Source organism: Coregonus lavaretus (assembly GCF_964263955.1).
Source record: "Coregonus lavaretus genome assembly, chromosome: 14".
Taxonomy (NCBI): domain Eukaryota; kingdom Metazoa; phylum Chordata; class Actinopteri; order Salmoniformes; family Salmonidae; genus Coregonus; species Coregonus lavaretus.
The window spans coordinates 26,114,365-26,137,267 of NC_140001.1; the positions used below are offsets into that span (position 1 = coordinate 26,114,365).

The 22,903-nt window shown below is 43.6% G+C and overlaps 1 protein-coding gene across 2 annotated transcripts in view; it reads right to left on the reverse strand.

Annotated features, from left to right (window-relative positions):
* Positions 1-351: 351 nt before the first annotated feature.
* Positions 352-22,903, reverse strand: part of LOC311141179 (vinexin-like) — a 49,021-nt gene continuing 26,469 nt past the window's right edge. Inside the window, exons 10-20 of one of the 2 annotated variants that reach the window (XM_084176438.1) lie at positions 19,230-19,358; positions 17,827-17,937; positions 16,893-16,951; positions 13,154-13,242; positions 11,337-11,398; positions 4,628-4,674; positions 4,225-4,339; positions 4,003-4,128; positions 2,568-3,154; positions 2,319-2,425; positions 352-2,143 (exon numbers count right to left, since the gene is read on the reverse strand). In XM_084176438.1, the coding sequence (XP_084032564.1) occupies positions 2,082-2,143; positions 2,319-2,425; positions 2,568-3,154; positions 4,003-4,128; positions 4,225-4,339; positions 4,628-4,674; positions 11,337-11,398; positions 13,154-13,242; positions 16,893-16,951; positions 17,827-17,937; positions 19,230-19,358 (1,494 nt within the window). In that variant the 3' untranslated portion in view covers positions 352-2,081. The remainder of the gene's footprint in view (positions 2,144-2,318; positions 2,426-2,567; positions 3,155-4,002; positions 4,129-4,224; positions 4,340-4,627; positions 4,675-11,336; positions 11,399-13,153; positions 13,243-16,892; positions 16,952-17,826; positions 17,938-19,229; positions 19,359-22,903) is intronic. The other variant, XM_084176439.1, reaches the window with a different exon arrangement.

The window sequence follows — 22,903 nt, forward strand, 5'->3', positions numbered from 1 at the left end:
TGTGTCATTCATTTATTGTAGCCACTAGATGGCGGTGATATAGCTTAAAGCCATTGACCATCCATAGCAAACACAATTTGAAGAACACAATGCTCTGATCATAGGCTGATCGCTCCCAACCCATAGGAATCCCCACCCAGTTGACTACTTTAAAATGGTGGAAACCCTCAATGGCAATGTCCAAGCTAAAACAGGTTATATCCAGCTAGAGTCCTCTATCTATCTCTATGACAGTCCTCCAGTTCTGAGCTTCCACCCCATCCTGAGTTTGAACTGTGATCTCCTTTTTATGAACTAAATAGAGGTAGGTTAGGCTACTTCACAAATGTCAAACAGCTTTGGAATCAATTTGAGTTACACATCAAAACCGTTTTATCATCATTCTGTATGGTTTATTTGAATAACATAGTGTGTATCATAGATAATGAGATACAATGTTTGGTATTAAAGGAAATATATTATATTTTTATCTGATACATGGTTAAAACCCTGTACAATCATATTTTGTTGCTAGAAAAGGTATGTTGCATTTTTACAATGGTATGAATGAACAAAGCAGATAAACATTTCAGTTGGAAACATCATGATAGGGGTTTGTAATAGTCCATAAAGGAAAGGACTGCTTAATTGCTTACCATTGGCTTACCATATTATATTTTCCATTGGTTACACTTGCATGCACACCTCCGATTAGCTCTTTTAATGTATATGTAAAAGCAAATTAGTTCATTTGCAAAGCGGCAGATTATAGAAACAGTAGTAAACAAACACCGTTTTCAGTGGAAATGAGCTACCAAATCAAATGTACAGTAGCCCTAGGAATCAATCTACTAGTCCATCTTACTGTTCTGTCCTTTCCTTCTGAAATGTTTGAACACCATTGTGGGTTTTGATGTTGTAGTTGACAAGTAGGATTCTAGTTTTAGAAAAGAACTGTGCTCCAAAGTGAAGCAAAGTGAGGCATCTCTCTTTGTTATCCCATGAATCACGACCTAAAAATGCCAGAGGTTCCACTGAATTGATACAATTGATGTAGCTCCACTTCTGTTTTGTCAAGACTTTCCATGTTGCATTCACTTGGGGGTTATGCCAACATATTTTGTAAAGATACCTCCTCTTCTCTTCTCCACCATTTTATTCAACTTCCACTTTGACACTCAACACTTCCTCTGTTCTCAACAGAAATACAAACTGCACAACTGGCTGGCTGAATCATTGTGCTTCATTAAATACGTAAGTAGCTAACAATAACACACTGAAGGACATTAATACATTGTTTTTATCTGCTGCATACAGTACTTATACAGTCTTTAACAAATGGAGAATCAGCAAAACTATTTTGCAACTAAGCAACAAATATTTTATGGCATTGTTCAAAGTAATAGTGTAAGTGATCCCTTCATGTATATTGGACGGACATATCAGTTCTGTAGCCTTGGACTCACACAGGACGTTTTTATAGATCTGAAATCAAAGTGGAGGAAGACATTTCAAAGGCAACATTCATTGTCATTTCGTTATAGAGAACGTCACACTAATGATATTCTCAGGCATTTGTGTCTGTGATGGCACTTGGGTGACAGAAAGAGGAGTAGGTATGTGCTAAGGAGAACACTCCGTAAGAGGATTGCAGGAGGTCAATTGCTGTATAAAGGCAGTAGCTCAACTGTGCTGAAGGAATGTCATTTGAGTTGTCACCATAATAAATGATTGTAGTCAATGAGGACAAAGTTATTTCTTTACACCTGGAACACTATCATCATCAGCATTCATTCTATCCATTCAAGCAGTGTCTGTGAAAACTCCAAGTCTATTCAGTGATGGAACACACATGCTGGGGATGAGGTGTCAAACCACACGGTGTTCCTACCTCCAGCTCCACACTGGCCAACAGCTGTGGTCACTGGCTGACGTGAACATGCAGACCTGACTTAACCAGGTTGGTGAAAGGGGGAGGACAGGGGGTGTTGGGGTCAGGAGTTGATCATACGGCTGCTGGAGTGATCTGATGTGCTGGTTAAAGCAAGCTGGTCTAAATATGTCCACAGGTGGTGGTGGAGTGGACAGGCAGAGTGAAGCAGTTACACTGGTGTCACATAGTTCCCTGGGAAAGTCCCAAAGGCATGTGTCCTTTTTGACGTACCTAAGGAAAGAGCAGAGCACATAATAAACCAAATGGTTGTTTTCTCATACTGTACATCCTACAAATACTGTAAGAAAATGAGTCATCTAAATTCATACCTGTAATGTCATGTGATGCCCAATAGAGGGCGCACTTAATTTGTCTTCTGAACGTAAGGTTTGTATAAATTCCTTACCTACAAACCAGCCATCATCACACTTCTCCATCACTTGTACTATGTCCCCCTCTCTCAGTTCCAGCTCATCTTTGTTCTGTGGTTTGTAGTTGTAAACTGCCTTGTATCTGAGTGAGAGAGCACAGGCCAGGGTTTTGGATTTGATTAAGGGCCAGATTAATAGACTGTGGCAATGAAGAATGAGATAAGACAGTACCTCAATCACGTTATATAAAATCACATTTTGATTGATTACAATTTTTTACTCACGGTTGGTGCTGCACCACTGTTGAGCCAGCATTGTTGGTCGTTTGTGGTTTGGGGGTATTGGTCAGGGCTGCTCCTCCCCTGTGGGCAGATGGTGATATCTGATTGGATGGTGAAACAGCTCTGCCAATGGAGTTGTGCAAAGCCGGGTGTGCTCCTCCCCAGTGGTTATTCTGGGGGGTGGGGAAGGCAGGCCCAGAAGTGGGGTGTGGCCAGTGACTGGGTGCTTTTTTGGATAGAGAGGGCTGGGGGGATGAACGTGAATGGGAGGCTACTGTCCCATGGGGTATGGGTGAGGACAGCTTCAGGGGGGAGTATCCTGGTTCAGGGCTGCGGGAGGAGGGGGTCAGACTCAGAGGCGAGCGGGTCAAAGGCGAGCAAGGTGAGTGTAGAGGGCGTCCTGGACTCATTGGTTCTGGGGATGTGGGTGACATGGGGCATGCTGGGTAGTCATCCGAGGATGATTTGGTGCGGGGTAACTTGTTAACCTGGACGTAGTTGGTGGGGAAGATGCCACTCCGGCTGGTCCCTGGGATCCGTCCCTCCAGCCACCTGTCATCCACACGCCTGGTCACACAGATCACCTCGCCCTGAGACAGAGAGGGGAGCACAGATATGGTTCATGACATAAGTACCATAACTCTCACTTAATTCAGATCTCAGGTACAGTAGTCGTCCAGTGTTTCCCCTCTATCCATTTAGCAGCGGTGGCCTACAATCCTGTCTCAGAGCTCTACGGACAATTCTTTCGACCTCATGGCTTGGTAGTTGCTCTGACATGCAGTGTCAACTGTGGGACCGGGAGACAGGAGTGTGCCTTTCCAAATCATGTCCAATCAATTGAATTTACCACCGGTGGACTCCAATCAAGTTGTAGAAACATCTCAATGATGATCAATGGAAACAGGATGCACATGTGCTCAATTTCGAGTCTCGTAGCAAAGGGTCTGAATACTTATGTAAATACGTATTTTTTATTTGTTCTTTTTTAAATTTCTAAAAACCTGTTTTCTCTTTATCGTTATGGGGTATTAAGTGTAGATTGCTGAGGAACATTTTTTATTTAATACATTTTAGAATAAGGCTGTAACGTAACAAAAGGTGGAAAAAGTCAAGGGGTCTGAATACTTTCTGGAGGCACTGTATATTTCTGCCGTGACACGCTTTTAAATAGTCGTTGGCTCATTGACTGGAAGTCTATGGGAACCGCTACCCTTTCCACCACTGCTGGGGAAGTGGTTTTATAGGGGAAACTCTGTTGTCAATATCTATCTAATGTTGCAGGGTGTCTCAGTGAATTAAACCCACGCAATGTGAGAAATACGGTATAGGTACAATACTGTAAATGATTAAAGATTGGAAATGAGAATCAACGTCCTAAAGATATAAGTATTAGCGGGCTAAAGATTGAATAGAGAGTACATAGTAGGATGCTCACTTTGCGGAAGGACAGCTCAACAGGCAGGTCTGCAGTGAAGGTGAACAGAGCCACTGCCTCTCCATAATCCAGCACCTGGATGGTTGGAGACTTGATGGGCGTGGGCTTCTCTGTAGGAGGGACAATCTGGGGGCAGAAATTAGAGACGGGTGAGGTTCAGAATGACAAGTGGAGCACTTCATATAAGATCCACGCTCAGAAGTTAGATGGATGCACACCAACCTCCACATAGGTTGTGGGGAAGATACCGGCTCTCCCATGATGCTCTCCTTCAAACCAGTTGGTGTCTACCTGCCGGTGGATGTAAACTATGTCCCCCTTCTGTAGAGACAGTTCCCTAGGAAGAGGAGAAGAAAGGTCAGACTATGGTATGAAAGACATCCATTAGATTAAAGGAAGAGGTCTGCTTTTTTGTAATCCTCTGTTACAAGGGTTTGTTTCTAGTAACTCTATGTTAACATTTACGCTATTGGGCTTGCTGAGAAAAACAGTTTGGTCCAATTACATTTGGCCGCCCTAAATGTGATATAATTACAGTGTGTGCTTCTTTTTACTGACAATATCGGTCAATGGATGTGTGAGAGAGAAAACTGTTTGCAGGCGATCAGTAGGCATTATAACTCACTTGGGTGACTGAGCCTGGAAAGTGAACTTGGCTCGTGCTGCTTTCATCTACATAAACACAAAACAGTTTATTGGCAAGATTGAAAGGAAGTCTGCTTTTCACAAGGGCACAGGCGTGTTTCTCCTTGCAGTTGTTGATAGTTATAGCAAGATCCTAATCAGGGCAAGTTCAGCTAACAGTGGCTAACAGAAAATAAAACAATACACAACATGTCCAAAAGTATGTGGACAAGCCTTCAAATTTGTGGATTCAGCTATTTCAGCCACACCTGTTGCTGACAGGTGTATAAAATCGAGCACACAGCCATGCAATCTCCATAGACAAACATTGGTAGTAGAATGGCCGTACTAAAGAGCTCAGTGACTTTCAACGTTGCACCGTCATGGGATGCCACCTTTCCAACAAGTCAGTTTGTCCAATTTCTGCCCTGCTATAGCTGCCCCGGTCAACTGTAAGTGCTGTTATTGTGAAGTGTAAATGTCTAGGAGCAACAACGGCTCAGTGGCGAAGTGGTAGGCCACACAAGTTCACATAACGGGACCTCCGAGTACTGAAGCGCATAGCGCGTAAAAATCGCCTGTCCTCGTTTGTAATTCCAAACTGCCTCTGGAAGCAACGTCAGCACAAGAACTGTTTGTCAGGAGCTTCACGAAATGGGTTTCCATGCCGAGCAGCCGCACACAAGCCTAAGATCACCATGCGCAATGCCAACCGTCGGCTGGAGAGGTGTAAAAATCGGAGCAATGGAAACACGTTCTCTGGAGTGATGAATTACGCTTCACCATCTGGCAGTCCGATGGACGAATCTGGGTTTGGCGGATGCCAGGAGAACGTTACCTACCCGAATATTCTGACTTAGAATATGTGGACAACTACAAATACCTAGGTGTCTGGTTAGACCGTAACTCTCCTTCCAGACTCAAATTAAGCATCTCCAATCCAAAGTTAAATCTAGAATCGGCTTCCTATTTTGCAACAAAGCCTCCTTCACTCATGCTGCCAAACATGCCCTCGTAAAACTGACTATCCTACCGATCCTTGACTTCGGCGATGTAATTTACAAAATAGCCTCCAACACTCTACTCAGCAAATTGGATGTAGTCTATCACAGTGCAATCCGTTTTGTCACCAAAGCCCCATATACTACCCACCATTGTGACCTCACTACATATTTGTCGCCAAACCCACTGGCTCCAGGTGATCTATAAATCACTGCTAGGCAAATCCCCGCCTTATTTTAGCTCATTGGTCACCATAGCAACACCCACCCGTAGTATGCACTCCAGCAGGTATATCTCACTGGTCATCCCCAAAGCCAACACCTCCTTTGGCCGCCAATCCTTCCAGTTCTCTGCTGCCAATGACTGGAACGAACTGCAAAAATCTCTGAAGCTGGAGACACTTATCTCCCTCACTAACTTTAAGCATCAGTTGTCAGAGCAGCTTACCGATCACTGCACCTGTACACAGCCATTCTGAAATTAGCACACCCAACTACCTCATCCCCATATTGTTATTTATTTTGCTAATTTGCACCCCAGTATCTCTATTTGCACATCATCTTTTGCACATCTATCATTCCAGTGTTAATACTAAATTGTAGCATTTCAATTTTGGTGAATCTCTTATAAAATGGGTCAAAATCATGTATAGTAACCCTAGGTGTAAAATAGTAAATAATGGCTATTTCTCAGAAAGTTTTAAACTGTCAAGAGGAGTGAAACAAGGTTGTCCACGATCGGCATATCTATTTATTGTGGCCATCGAGATGTTAGCTATTAAAATCAGATCCAACAATAATATCAGGGGATTAGAAATCCAGGGCTTAAAAACAAAGGTGTCATTGTACGCTGATGATTCAAGTTTTCTTTTAAATTCACAACTAGAATCACTCCACAGCCTCAGAGGATATAGATACATTTTCTAACCTCTCTGGATTACAACCAAATTATGACAAATGTACTATATTACGTATTGGATCAATAAAAAATACAATTTTTACATTGCCATGTAGTTTACCGATAAAATGGTCTGATGGTGATGTGGATATACTCGGAATACATTTCCCAAAGGAAATAAATGATCTCACTTCAATAAATTATAATAGAAAGTTAGCAAAAATAGATAAGATCTTGCTACCATGGAAAGGTGGGTGCCTTTCAATTTGTGAAAAAAATCACCCTGATTATCCCAGTTTACCTATTTGCTTATGGTCTTGCCTACGCCTAGCGAACTGTTTTTTAAATTATATGAGAAAAAAATATTCAATTTTATTTGGAACGGCAAGCCAAACAAAATTAAACGGGCCTATTCATATAATGAATATGAATTCGTAGGACAGAAATTATTAAATATTTAAAGCATTAGACCTATCACTAAAAGCTTCAGTCATACAAAAGGTATACTTAAATCCGAACTGGTTCTCTAGCAAATTAGTAAGATTGTCTCACCCAATGTTCAAGAATGGCCTTTTTCCCTTTATTCAGATTACAACCACTCACTTTCAGTTATTTGAAAAGGAAATAATCTCCCAGATATCACTATTTCTAAAACAAGACATAGAAAGTTGGTTGCAATTTCAATTTAATCCTCCAGAAACGACAGAACAAATAATCCAACAAATATTGTGGTTAAACTCAAATATACTAATTGACCCAAAAACTTTTTTTTTTGACAAAATGTTTAAAAAAGGTATAATCTTTGTAAATGATATCATCCGTAGGACTGGTGGAGTTATGTCGCACATGCAGCTAACAAAAACATATGGAAATGTCTGCTCTATCCAAAATTACAACCAAATAATTGCAGCCTTACCGCAAAAATGGAAGAGGAAAGTGGAAGGAGGAGAAAGTAAGGAACTTGTCTGCCGGCCTTGCATTAAAGAACATAATTGGTTAAGGAAAACTGTGATAAATAAAAAAGTATATCAGTTTCATTTAAGGACCAAAGGATTGACAGCCGTCCCATATAGATTGCAAAATAGTTGGGAAGAGATTTTTGACGTACCGATCCCATGGCATAGTGTTTATGAACTGATACGCAAAACGACACCGGATTCAAAACTTAGAATCTTTCAATTTAAATTATTATATAAAATTCTTGCTACCAATAGAATGTTATTTATATGGGGGATACAATCTTCCCAGCTCTGCAGATTTTTCTGCGAAGAGACAGAATCATTAGATCATTTGTTTTGGTACTGTCCATTTGTAGCTTGTTTTTGGACACAGGTCCAGGAATGGCTAAAGGATTGCAATATTTACCTGGAGCTAACCCTGCAGATAGCACTACTGGGTGATCTAAAAAGTCATAGTCAATCGATCAATAACATAATAATACTATTAGCAAAAATGTTTATTTTCAATTCACAATCTGTAGAAACAATGAGAATAGAAAGGTTCAGAACATTTGTAAGACATCACAGTACAGTTGAAATATATATGGCAAATAGAAATCCTATATGAATGGTGTTAAAAGATAGATGGGAGATGTTGAATGGAATTGAAGGATGGGACTAATAACAACTAACAACAACAAGATAACTAATAATGTAGGCACGCTGTGTCCATAATAAGTGTATGGGTTGTAGGTTGGAAGCTGTTGTGAAGGAGCACAGTTAGAAAGATATGGCATATAGAAGCAAACCGGATGGACATCATGAAAATGATCGGAGAGGTTGAGAGTAGAAGAAGTTCAGGAGAAAGAACAAACAAAATGTAATTATTGTAAAATTGACTGTGTCCATAAAATGTAGATAGTGGGTATGGGCTGGAAGTAGAGGCCTAGGCGTTGTTGTTCACTAGTTTACTCCAAGTGGGGAAAGGGTGGCGGGGTTGGAAAGTAATAAAGGGGAATATATATATATATTTAAAGGATATGTATGTGTATGTATGTATGTATGTGGGTGTGTATGTGTGTGTATATATGTGTGTATATGTATATGTGTGTATATACAGTGGGGGAAAAAAGTATTTAGTCAGCCACAAATTGTGCAAGTTCTCCCACTTAAAAATATGAGAGAGGCCTGTAGTACACGTCAACTATGACAGACAAAATGAGAAAAAGAAATCCAGAAAATCACATTGTAGGATTTTTAATGAATTTATTTGCAAATTATGGTGGAAAATAAGTATTTGGTCAATAACAAAAGTTTCTCAATACTTTGTTATATACCCTTTGTTGGCAATGACACAGGTCAAACGTTTTCTGTAAGTCTTCACAAGGTTTTCACACACTGTTGCTGGTATTCTGGCCCATTCCTCCATGCAGATCTCCTCTAGAGCAGTGATGTTTTGGGGCTGTCGCTGGGCAACACAGACTTTCAACTCCCTCCAAAGATTTTCTATGGGGTTGAGATCTGGAGACTGGCTAGGACCTTGAATACCAGCAACAACCTTGAAATGCTTCTTACGAAGCCACTCCTTCGTTGCCCGGGCGGTGTGTTTGGGATCATTGTCATGCTGAAAGACCCAGCCACGTTTCATCTTCAATGCCCTTGCTGATGGAAGGAGGTTTTCACTCAAAATCTCACGATATATGGCCCCATTCATTCTTTCCTTTATACGGATCAGTCGTCCTGGTCCCTTTGCAGAAAAACAGCCCCAAAGCATGATGTTTCCACCCCCATGCTTCACAGTAGGTATGGTGTTCTTTGGATGCAACTCAGCATTCTTTGTCCTCCAAACACGCCGAGTTGAGTTTTTACCAAAAAGTTCTATTTTGGTTTCATCTGACCATATGACATTCTCCCAATCCTCTTCTGGATCATCCAAATGCACTCTAGCAAACTTCAGACGGGCCTGGACATGTACTGGCTTAAGCAGGGGGACACGTCTGGCACTGCAGGATTTGAGTCCCTGGCGGCGTAGTGTGTTACTGATGGTAGGCTTTGTTACTTTGGTCCCAGCTCTCTGCAGGTCATTCACTAGGTCCCCCCGTGTGGTTCTGGGATTTTTGCTCACCGTTCTTGTGATCATTTTGACCCCACGGGGTGAGATCTTGCGTGGAGCCCCAGATCGAGGGAGATTATCAGTGGTCTTGTATGTCTTCCATTTCCTAATAATTGCTCCCACAGTTGATTTCTTCAAACCAAGCTGCTTACCTATTGCAGATTCAGTCTTCCCAGCCTGGTGCAGGTCTACAATTTTGTTTCTGGTGTCCTTTGACAGCTCTTTGGTCTTGGCCATAGTGGAGTTTGGAGTGTGACTGTTTGAGGTTGTGGACAGGTGTCTTTTATACTGATAACAAGTTCAAACAGGTGCCATTAATACAGGTAACGAGTGGAGGACAGAGGAGCCTCTTAAAGAAGAAGTTACAGGTCTGTGAGAGCCAGAAATCTTGCTTGTTTGTAGGTGACCAAATACTTATTTTCCACCATAATTTGCAAATAAATTCATTAAAAATCCTACAATGTGATTTTCTGGAAAAACATTTCTCAATTTGTCTGTCATAGTTGACGTGTACCTATGATGAAAATTACAGGCCTCTCTCATTTTTTTAAGTGGGAGAACATGCACAATTGGTGGCTGACTAAATACTTTTTTTCCCCACTGTACATGTATATATATATATATATATATATATATATATATATATATATATATATATATATATAAATAAAAAAAACATGGGGGATTGGAAGTGATGCAGACAATTACATTGATGGAAGTTACAATCTATCTGCAATATTAAGCTGATCTACCCCACCACCCAAAAAAAAAAAAAAAAAGAAGAAAACTAAAATACTAAATTGCAACTATTTTGCACTATGGCCTATTTACTACCTTACCTCCATAGCTTACTACATTTGCACACACTGTATATACAATTTCTATTGTGTTATTGACTGTACATTTTGTTTATGCCATATGTAACTCTGTGTTGTTGTTGTTTTTATCGCACTGCTTTGCTTTATCTTGGCCAGGTCGCAGTTGTAAATGAGAACTTGTTCTCAACTGGCTTACCTGGTTAAATAAAGGTTAAAAAAATAAAAATAATGCATAGTGCCAACTGTAAAGTTTGGTGGAGGAGGAATAATGGTCTGAGGCTGTTTTTCATGATACGGGCTAGGCCCCTAAGTAAGGAAGGAAGGAAAATCTTAACACTACAGCATACAATGACATTCTAAACGATTCTGTGCTTCCAACTTTGTGGCAACAGTTTGGGGAAGGCCCTTTCCTGTTTCAGCATGACAATGCCCCCGTGCTCAAAGCAAGGTCCATACAGAAATGGTTTGTCAAGATCGTTGTGGAAGAACTTGACTGGCCTGCACAGAGCCCTGACCTCAACCCCATCGAACACCTTTGGGATGAATTGGAACGCTGACTGCGAGCCAGGCCTAATCGCCCAAAATCAGTGCCCGACCTCACTAATGCTCTTGTCGCTGAATGGAAGCAAGTCCCCGCTGCAATGTTCCAATATCTAGTAGAAAGCCTTCCCAGAAGAGTGAAGGCTGTTATAGCAGCAAAGGGGGTATTTAATGCCCATGATTTTGGAATGAGATGTTTAACGAGCAGGTGTCCACATACACTGCATGGCCAAAAGTATGTTAATACATACAGATTCCTTTCAGAGCACAAAAGCTAAAGCACTAAAGCCTACTCCTCAAATATAATAGATCAATTTTCACAATTTTCTGACATTGTGTACAATATACACAGGTACCTATAGTAGTTGGATATCCCACACCAAGAAAGAGAAATATATTTACCTGCTTCTCTTGTCTCTTGGGTGGGAACTCCATGGCTTCAGGTGCAGGGGAGAGGCGTTCTACTGTAGAACAGCATGAGGAGGTGGAGAGAAACATAGGGATTAGTGAGGAAACAAGACAGATGGGTCAAAAGGGTGTAGGGCATTCCACGGTAACAGAATTGCACTGAGACTCAGATTTTTTACTTTAAATGTATGCCAAAAATCATTTATTTCAAAGTTTAACAAACCAAATAACTCTATGCACAAGGACTACTTTTAACCATTTACACTGAACATTTTCCAAAAACACATTTACTGGAAGAACTGTGTAGATGCAAAGTTTGGTAACAGAATTTCGGTAAATCTCCCTCAGTTTTTTATATGACCACGTTTTCCAAAAACTACCGCACGGAACAGTAGAGTAGTGTAGAGTTCAATACAGTAGAGTACAGTTCAGTACAGTAAAGTAGAGTATAGTTCAGTACAGTACATTATAGTGTCCTCAACTCTAGTTTGCTCTACTGTGTACTGTACTGAACTCTACTTCATTCTATTCTACATTACATTACAGTACATTACAGTACAGGACTATACTCTACTTTTCTTTACTGTGCTGTGCTGTGCTGTCCAAACTTGTGAAACACAGACGTCTATGATTGGTTCAGATTTGGTCTGGTCTGGACCAAATCTGAACCAATCATGGACATCTATGTATAATTGCCTTAATTTCTCTAAAATATAGATTATTAGCTTTCATTTGACATGCTCAAATGAACTTCACATGTTGGTGCTCATGGGTCCTTTTACATGACTTGTAGCAGAATCACAATGTTCATCAGGATATTTTGTAAAGCCTCCCAATCCAGCTTTTGTTTCTTTCAGAGTGTAATTATATCAAGTCAATGGGAAGATATGTAAACATTGAACAAATCCTCTCCAATTGAATGTATGTTATTGTAGCCCTTTCCTGTAGTCAAATGACCTAGTGGCCTCAAGGGTGGAATGTTATTAATATTTGTCATAATTTCATAATAACAAATAACAAATCCAGTGTTTCTATGTCAAACAATTTTGTTATTTCTGTATATAAATATTTGGATGTAAACTCAAAATGGAATACATTTCAACTCTATATCTGACATGGTACAGGTGTCTTATTTTTTGTAAGCCCATAACCATGTGTGTGAGGTCTATACTTTTGTTTAAAGTAGATTTGTTTAAGACTACCAAGAAACACTCTGTGTGACCCTGATTTAGCCCACTGAAGTAAAAGGTTATTAAAGAAGCCAAACTTTTGGGCCGGCTCTTGGACTAATCTCCAAGAAAAACAGTTTGGTAAAGCTAATCTATAATCAAGACTTCCGGCCCGCAGTTCCTATTTTTTTGTGCTTCCTTCCCACCCTAATACTACAGATCTTTCCATACTAAAAGTAAGAAACCTCTCCTCTCACTAACCCAGATCAGTTTCATATCAAACAGATCAGGAAACAAGACTACAGGAAATCACAAGGAATCACAAGACTTCAACAATAGTCCCATATTGAATTACTGTATTCCATTAGTAGAGGCTGTTTTTCCATGGACTTTTCACTGATTAGATTATATACAGTACACTACAGTATATACATTACATTATGTACATTACCCACTTTTAAATTAAGCAAGTCCTATTACAGCATTCAAGTACATAGTACTATTATGTCCAACCTACTGTTACTAGTCTTTACTGAGCCATTTTACTGAGACTGCATGTTGAGTGGCCTATCCATAGCACCACTCTTTCTGATTGAAGGTTTTCTTGTAAGGTTTGGATCCAGGATCAACTCCTAACCTTACCATGTGTGGGACTGAGGGCTTCCCTCTGAGCAACAGCTGATGTGGGGACAATGGGACGATGGAGAGGTTGCTTTGCATCAGTCAAGGAGCTGGAAAAAAAATCACAGAAAAAGATAGCATGTTTACTTTATGTCTGTATGCTCCCACAAACTCCTGTCAATGAGATCTTTCCAAATATTAACAGCCCACATGGTGGAGCTCCACACTATATGAGAGGACAGAGTGCTGTGTGCTGAAGTAGACACATTTGTCATGCTGACTTGGCCTCTGGCCACAGCTGCTGGTTTGCATGTAAAGAGCAAATAAAGATGAAACAGATGCAGAATCAGATGACTCAAGCATGAGAGAGGAGACTCTGGGGAACTTATAGTCATCATCATAATCACTGACATTATTACCATGTTGAAATGACAGGGAAACATCATCCAGGGTCTTCCAATAAAGTTGAAGTTAAAAACCATAGCAGCATGAGCAAATAACTGTTATTATTAAACAAACATGTATCAGAGAAAGTGCATTAGATCAGTAAACAGTTGTCCACTGTCTGAACCAGATAAACACAGTGACAGAGAGGCATCACACCTGTCTGTTGATCCGGTCAGAGTCTGGCAGCTGGCTGCAGCCAAGCAGGAGGCCAGGACAACAGGAAGCAGTAAAAACCTGCCATATTCTTACTGTTGTATGTTTCCATTTTACATCTCCTTAGCAACCGGCGTGGTAACTGGCCCCTGAGGCCTCGAGATAGGAAGGGGGTCGCTGGGCCAAAACATATAAGCTCAGTTTAGCAAACAACAACTAGGAGAAAAACTGTCTAAGAATGTATTACACTAGATAAGGTGCCCTCTTGAACTGACAAATATTGGACTTCAACTTGTTAAAGGTATATACAGTGGGGAAAAAAAGTATTTAGTCAGCCACCAATTGTGCAAGTTCTCCCACTTAAAAAGATGAGAGAGGCCTGTCATTTTCATCATAGGTACACGTCAACTATGACAGACAAATTGAGAAAAAAAAATCCAGAAAATCACATTGTAGGATTTTTTATGAATTTATTTGCAAATTATGGTGGAAAATAAGTATTTGGTCACCTACAAACAAGCAAGATTTCTGGCTCTCACATACCTGTAACTTCTTCTTTAAGAGGCTCCTCTGTCCTCCACTCGTTACCTGTATTAATGGCACCTGTTTGAACTTGTTATCAGTATAAAAAGACACCTGTCCACAACGTCAAACAGTCACACTCCAAACTCCACTATGGCCAAGACCAAAGAGTTGTCAAAGGACACCAGAAACAAAATTGTAGACCTGCACCAGGCTGGGAAGACTGAATCTGCAATAGGTAAGCAGCTTGGTTTGAAGAAATCAACTGTGGGAGCAATTATTAGGAAATGGAAGACATACAAGACCACTGATAATCTCCCTCGATCTGGGGCTCCACGCAAGATCTCACCCCGTGGGGTCAAAATGATCACAAGAACGGTGAGCAAAATTCCCAGAACCACACGGGGGGACCTAGTGAATGACCTGCAGAGAGCTGGGACCAAAGTAACAAAGCCTACCATCAGTAACACACTACGCCGCCAGGGACTCAAATCCTGCAGTGCCAGATGTGTCCCCCTGCTTAAGCCAGTACATGTCCAGGCCCGTCTGAAGTTTGCTAGAGTGCATTTGGATGATCCAGAAGAGGATTGGGAGAATGTCATATGGTCAGATGAAACCAAAATAGAACTTTTTGGTAAAAACTCAACTCGTCGTGTTTGGAGGACAAAGAATGCTGAGTTGCATCCAAAGAACACCATACCTACTGTGAAGCATGGGGGTGGAAACATCATGCTTTGGGGCTGTTTTTCTGCAAAGGGACCAGGACGACTGATCCGTGTAAAGGAAAGAATGAATGGGGCCATGTATCGTGAGATTTTGAGTGGAAAACCTCCTTCCATCAGCAAGGGCATTGAAGATGAAACGTGGCTGGGTCTTTCAGCATGACAATGATCCCAAACACACCTCCCGGGCAATGAAGGAGTGGCTTCGTAAGAAGCATTTCAAGGTCCTGGAGTGGCCTAGCCAGTCTCCAGATCTCAACCCCATAGAAAATCTTTGGAGGGAGTTGAAAGTCCGTGTTGCCCAGCGACAGCCCCAAAACATCACTGCTCTAGAGGAGATCTGCATGGAGGAATGGGCCAAAATACCAGCAACAGTGTGTGAAAACCTTGTGAAGACTTACAGAAAACGTTTGACCTGTGTCATTGCCAACAAAGGGTATATAACAAAGTATTGAGAAACTTTTGTTATTGACCAAATACTTATTTTCCACCATAATTTGCAAATAAATTCATAAAAAATCCTACAATGTGATTTTCTGGAATTTTTTTCCTCATTTTGTCTGTCATAGTTGACGTGTACCTATGATGAAAATTACAGGCCTCTCTCATCTTTTTAAGTGGGAGAACTTGCACAATTGGTGGCTGACTAAATACTTTTTTTCCCCACTGTAGCTCAACTTAAGTATTCTATAAGTGTCTAGGCAGCAAGAGTACAGTTACTTTGCCAAGTTTTTTCATGTCTTAACTAATAGGGAACCAATGACTGTAAAGACTAATTTATGGCAACAGTAGTGAGATGGCCAAGATTAAGAACATGGGAGTTAGGCCAGGGGTTCAACCATTAACCTGTCCTGGTGTTACCTCCCTCTGCAGCTCACACTGGCTCCATGCTGTACATTGACAGTGCAATCTGGAATCATTCTGAAGGGTATCTTTAGAAAGTCACAAGATTCTGAATTGGATTATCTTTTAGAAACTGTTTTGTTCCTAATTACTGTAGGATGGTTATTTCACATGCCTGCAAAAAGGCATTGACTGCAATAATTTGAATTTAGTTTTCAAGACTTGCTTCATCTGTCTGCACTGGTTATCAAGCCATGGTCTATAGACTCTTCAATTACCAATCTGCCAGTGCACAGACACAGATACAAGCCAAAGGAAGAGGGTCCCCACTGGGCACAGACTTCAATTCCACGTGGGTTCAGCGAAATGTAATTGAAATGATGTGGAAACAACATTGATTCAACCAGTGTGTGCCGAGTGGGTTTCACCCATTAGTACCAAGACAACAGCAATCCAAATGGTTGTAAACAGACTTGTAGATGCTTAGTCATTGAAAACGCATCAGTCATTCAACTGTAATGACCAAGTAAAAGTCTCAATGCCATTGACGTGTATCTTATAGAAACAACAGGTGGATTTGTTACTCATAGCCAAGTGGTATGAGGTGTCAGAAATGTGTTGCCTTTGTGGGACAATAAAGTTGTAAAATACTTTTATGGTCTGAAAACAAAGCACAATTAATGTCAGAGACCAACTGGCAGATATTTATGGATTTTAAAAAAGCACAAGAATGGCCTCAATGATTGGAGAGGCTAAAATATTTGCGGAGTAAATATCCCCTCTGTTATGAGCAAATCAAATAATGGAGTGTGAATGACATGGTTTTGAGGACACATATCAATAACTATAGTAGCAGTATGCAACAATGAACAGTATAATAACTGTTTCCTGAATCGACAATAATCCCTGTACATATTTCACAACATCAGGAAAGTGATACAGCTACAACCAATGACCTACCCTGTACAACTTGAGACATAGTTTTACTGTTTGGGATTTAAAAAAACATTGTATGTACAATCACACCAACACACAGAGCCACAGCTTTGTGCCGACCCCGACTCATAACTCACCTGTTGTCCCGTGTTGTCCCTGTCCCTGCAGCAGTTCCTGGATCAGCATTCCTGGCGCCCTGGAAGCAGAGATCACATTGAAGGCTGTTCTCTCTTGGAGGAAATCTCACAGATACTTAGACAGAGCAAAGGCGGTGACCACTCCCAAAGGAGCCAGAGGAAGAGAGAATTCCCCTGGGTCCTACACTCCTTTGAATACAATGATAAGATTGATAACGGTATTTTTATCTGTGGTATCTTTGATTGAGGAGTAACAACCACATACAGCTGATGATTAGATGAGGTGCAAATTAAGGTTGTGAAGAGAATCAGCATCAACATTTGAAGAGTGAAATCAAATCTTTGAATTCAGCAAACACATACAAGGCATACAAGTAGTGCGGCAAACAGTTAAGTTCTTCATTGAACTGAACCTCCATTTCTTCTGAAAGCGAGTGGGAAAAATCTAACAAATGCTTGTTGGATTTGCAAGCAGATTTAGATTTGTGGGGGGTTTGGAGGCATGTGATTTGAGGCAGACACATTCAAGTGCAAGGCCGGCAGGCATGTCCTGGGGGTGTGAGCAGGGTCACAGGGCAGTGTCAGGGTTGGCATGCAGGGCTGTCTGTCTCAAACAGTCCTCACAGGAGGGGAGATGCTCCATAGCTGGAAGGGACTGTCATCAACAATAACAGATATAGACTAGTCTATTGAAACTAGGTGACGGTTCTGGTATATGATTGGAGAAGTCTTATTCCTGTATTGTAACACAGAAAAGTTATGACGCTGTCTTTGGATAAGCCCTGCTTATGATAACAGGGATTTATGATATTGACTTATACATGCAAGTAACCAGACCTCATTGCTAGAGGAGTGTGAGAGAGAGGAGGGGGTTACAGGCAGGGTAGCAGGGAGGAGTGTTGCTTCAGCAGAGTCACAAGATGGGCCTCAGTACCTCACCCCAGCCTCGCCGAGTCTGTTTCTTCTGGGAAAGCCTCCTCTCCAGGCCCTGGATGTCCGAGTCCAGCTCAGCCTCAAAACAGCTCAGCTCAGAGAGCAGAGACTCCTGGCCAATGCAGCATGGTGGATGGAAGGAATTAATCAGTCAAATTAAACACTATATATACAAAAGTATTTGGACACCCCTTCAAATTTGTGGATTCGGCTATTTTAGCCACACGCGTTGCTGACAGGTGTATGGAATCAAGCACACAGCCATGCAATCTCCATAACAAAACGTCGGCAGTAGAATGGCCTAACTGAAGAGCTCAGTGACTTTCAACGTGGCACCATCATAGGATGCCACCTTTCCAACAAGTCAGTTTGTCAAATTTCTGCCCTGCTAGCGCTGCCCCGGTCAACTGTAAGTGTCATTACTGTGAAGTGGAAACGTCTAGGAGCAACAAAGGCTCAGCCGCGAAATGGTAGGCCACACAAGCTCACAGAACGTGACCGCCGACTGCTGAAGTGCGTAGCGCAAAAAAATAGTCTGTTGCAACACTCACTACCGAGTTCCAAACTGTCTCTGGAAGCAACGTCAGCACAAGAACTGTTCGTCGGGAGCTTCATGAAATGGGTTTCAATGGCCGAGCAGCCGCACACAAGCCTAAGATCACCATGCGCAACGGCAAGCGTCGGCTGGAGTGGTGTAAGGCTCACCACCATTGGATGCTGGTGCAGTGGAAACGCATTCTTTGGAGGGATTAATCACACTTCACCATCTGGCAGTCCGACGGACGAATATGGGTTTGGGGGATGAAAGGAGAACGCTACTTGTCCCAATGTATAGTGCCAACTGTAAAGTTTGGTGAAGGAGGAATAATGGTCTGGGGCTGTTTTTCATGGTTTGGGCTAGGCCCCTTAGTTCCAGTGAAGGGAAATCTTAACGCTAGAGCCTCCATACAAAACTGGCGGACCGTGGACCAGATCCGGACCCAGAACAGGGTCAATACGGACCGCAGGCCTAATTGCCCAACATCAGTGCCCGACCTCACTAACGCTCTTGTGGCTGAATGGAAGCAAGTCCCCGCAGCAATGTTCCAACATCTAGTGGAAAGCCTTCCCAGAAGGGTGGAGGCTGTTATGGCAGCAAAGGGGGGACCAACTCCATGTTAATGCCCATGATTTTGGAAGGAGATGTTCGATGAGCAGGTGTCCACATACTTTTAGTCATGTAGTGTGCCACTGAATACAGTAATTCTCTAAGTTATTGTTGGCTCCATAATTGCATACTCTTGGTACGATTCAATCTGTCCATGCTAAGTTTTCCTTATTCTTTGCTAGCTCATTAAAACAATCACTGCACTTGGCCATCATGGTCAAGGTTATGACAGCTATCATATCACTGTGAGCACTCACCTCGAAGGCGGATGGCTTAGACGGCTTCTCTATGGGGGACCAGGGTTTTTCTGTGGGTCTGTGCTGGGGTGGCTGTTGGGCCGGCTGTAAGGGAGGCTGCTGGGGCTTCTGCTCCGGCTGACCCTGAGGCTGGGAAACACAAAACATAAAGATATGTAACAGTTGGTTATAGTAGACGTATAGAACAGTAAACAACTGTAGCGGTTACATCCTTATAGGTTACTTATAGCCCTCCCATTTGATCCAACTGGTCCACTTCGTTTACTCTACATCCACAACAACAATGTAACAGCCAGACGAAACAGAACTCATTCCCTCATTAAGAAGACATACTGTATGTCCCAGTTACTGACGCCAGAAATAATTGCATCAAGCTACACTACTTTAAAAGGGTAAAAACTCTTAAGAAACCTTCAACTGTCACGCCCTGGCTCTGGGGTCTCTTAGATGTTGAGCCAGGGTGTGGATTTTCTATGTTTAGTTTTCTGTGGTTTTTGTTCTAGATCGTTTATTTCTATGTTGGCCAGGGTGGTTCCCAATCAGAGGCAGCTGTAGCTCGTTGTCTCTGATTGGGGACCATACTTAGGCAGCCTGTTTTCACTAGTCATTTGTGGGATCTTGTTCCGTAAGGTTTTGTGTATAACCTAGGACTTCACGTATCGTTTGGTTTATTGTTTTTGTTCGTGTGTTAAGTATGTTTATTAAATAAAGAATGTACGCTTATCACGCTGCGCCTTGGTCCGCTTCATCTGTCGACGATCGTGACAGAAGATCCCACCAAAAAAGGACCAAGCAGCGTGTCCAGGAACAGACAGCCTGGACTTGAGAGGAGATCCTGGACGGGAAGAGATCCTGGACTTGGGAAGAGATTCAGGCCGGAATGGATCGCCGTCCTTGGGAGGAGACTGTGGAGGCGCGCTACAGAGAGGAGCAGCGGCATCGCAGAGGGTACCGGCCGAGGAGGAAGCCCGAGAGACAGCCCCAAGATAATTTTTTTGGGGGGCTAAAAGGGTGGTTGGCAGAGCCTAGAGTTAGAGCAGAGCCAACTCCCCGTACTCAGGCTAGGAAGCGTGAGACTGGGCAGGCTCCGTGTTATACGGAGGCACGTACTGTGCCGCGAGTGTTCCGGCACAGTCCTGTACGTCCGGTGCTAGCACCACGCACGTGTCGTGCTAAGATGGGCATGCAGCCAGGACGGGGTGTGCCGGCTCAACGCTCGTGGCCTCCAGTATGCCTCCTCGGTCCCGTATATCCTGCGCCAGTGCCACGTGCTGTAGCGCCAGTACGAGTGCACAGCCCTCTACGTCCTGTGCTGATGCCTCACACATATTGTGTGGAAATAGGCATTCAGCCAGGACGGGTTGTGTCAGCTCTCCGCTCCAGACCTCCAGTCCGCCTCCACAGTCCGGCCCGGCCCGTTCCGGCTCCCCGCACCAAGCCAGTGGTGCGTGTTCCCAGTCCAGCCCGGCCTGTTCCTGCTCCCCGCACCAAGCCAGTGGTGCGTGTTCCCAGTCCAGCCCGGCCTGTTCCTGCTCCCCGCACCAAGCCAGTGGTGCGTGTTCCCAGTCCAGCCCGGCCTGTTCCTGTCCCCCGCACCAAGCCAGTGGTGCGCGTCGCCAGCCCGGTCCGGCCTGTTCCTGTCCCTCGCACCAAGCCAGTGGTGCGCGTCGCCAGCCCGGTCCGGCCTGTTCCTGTCCCTCGCACCAAGCCAGTGGTGCGCGTCGCCAGCCCGGTTCAGCCTGTTCCTGTCCCTCGCACCAAGCCAGTGGTGCGCGTCGCCAGCCCGGTCCGGTCTGTTCCTGTCCCTCGCACCAAGCCAGTGGTGCGCGTCACCAGCCCGGTCCGGCCTGTTCCTGCTCCCCGCACCAAGCCAGTGGTGCGCGTCGCCAGCCCGGTCCGGCCTGTTCCTGCTCCCCGCACCAAGCCAGTGGTGCGCGTCGCCAGCCCGGTCCGGCCTGTTCCTGCTCCCCGCACCAAGCCTGTGGTGCGCGTCGTCAGCCCGGTCCGGCCCGTTCCTGCTCCCCGCACCTAGCCAGTGGTGCGCGTCGTCAGCCCGGTCCGGCTCGTTCCTGCTCCCCGCGCCAAGCCAGTGGTGCGTGTGTCCAGTCCGACACGGCCCGTGCCTGTTCCACCGGTGCCTGGTCCGGCACCGGTCAGCTGCTCCACTCTGGAGTCAGAGCAATCCGCTCCACCGGGGTCCGGTCCAACTCCAGTCAGCGGATCCACTCCGGAGCCAGAGCAATCCGCTCCACCGGTGTCCAGTCCAGCTCCGGCCAGCGGCTCCAGTCCAGAGCCGGTAAGGTTTGGTCCACCGTGGTCGGGTCCAGCTCCCGTCAGCGGGACCAGACCAGGGGCGCAACGGGGAGGTGGAGAAAAGGTGGTGGTCACGCCCGGAGCCGGATCAGCCTCCGAGGCGGAATGCCCACCCGGCCCCTACCCTCTTGTGTTTGTGTGGCGCGGTCGCAGTCCACGCCTTTGGGGGGGGGGGGGGTACTGTCACGCCCTGGCTCTGGGGACTCTTAAATGTTGAGCCAGGGTGTGGATTTTTCTATGTTTAGTTTTCTATGTTTTTGTTCTAGATCGTTTAGATCTATGTTGGCCAGGGTGGTTCCCAATCAGAGGCAGCTGTAGCTCGTTGTCTCTGATTGGGGACCATACTTAGGCAGCCTGTTGGCACCAGTTAGTTTGTGGGATCTTGATCCGTAAAGGTTTGGTGTGTGTAACCTCAGGACTTCATGTATCGTTGGTTTGTTGTTTTGGTTTTGTTCGTGTGTTAAGTACTAATTAAAGATGTACGCTTATCACGCTGCGCCTTGGTCCGTCTCATCTAATAACGATCGTGACATCAACTTCCTAACCCTTTTTCATGTTCCTTGAAATGCCTTGGCAGAGTGAGATCCAGTTAAAGACAAAGTATTCTCTCAGCCAGTAGTCATCACCAGAATCACAGGCCATGATGTCACTTAGGAGTGTAGGTCTGTGTTCTCTGATTGTGTGATTATCTGTACACAGGCTGGAGAGTAGTCTGTACCTAACCACAGATCTAGGATCAGATTACACTACCTCCAATCTTAACCATTAGGGGGATAAAAAATAGGCTGTGGCTGCGGATCCATAGGTAAGCGCCATGTTCCGCCTTTCCCACCCCCCTGGATCCCCTGGAAAGATCCGTATCACGTTCTGCTCATGTGTTTCTTTACCTCTACTTTATGGACACATTTTTGTGGTCACCCTCCTTTCACATTTTCACTGTCAATCGTGAATGATAATTCTTCAAGTTTTACCGGTGAAACATCCATGCACGTCCATGCAACATCTGCATGACAACAATTTGATCTCAATCAGTTACATGTGAATATGCATTTAGATCTTTTTAGTTATGTACAGTGTTTTTTCGAATTATGTACAGTGGGCGAATTTTAGAGCAGATTGTTAACACCAACTGTAGCATACCTGTGTTTTGTTTCAATCTAAGCACATCTTTTTTGGCCCGCACTGTTGAGTTGTGGCCGCATGAAAGAAAAAGGAGCACCTTTCTCTACTATGAGTAGAGCAGTGACTGTGCGCAAAGTAGAGAATTCTGCACATGCGCAGAAGCTTCAGGACCTTTAAGCCCCGAAAAAAACAAAAAAAACATGGATCCAGAAAAGTCGGATCCGCAGAGCCACTCTGTA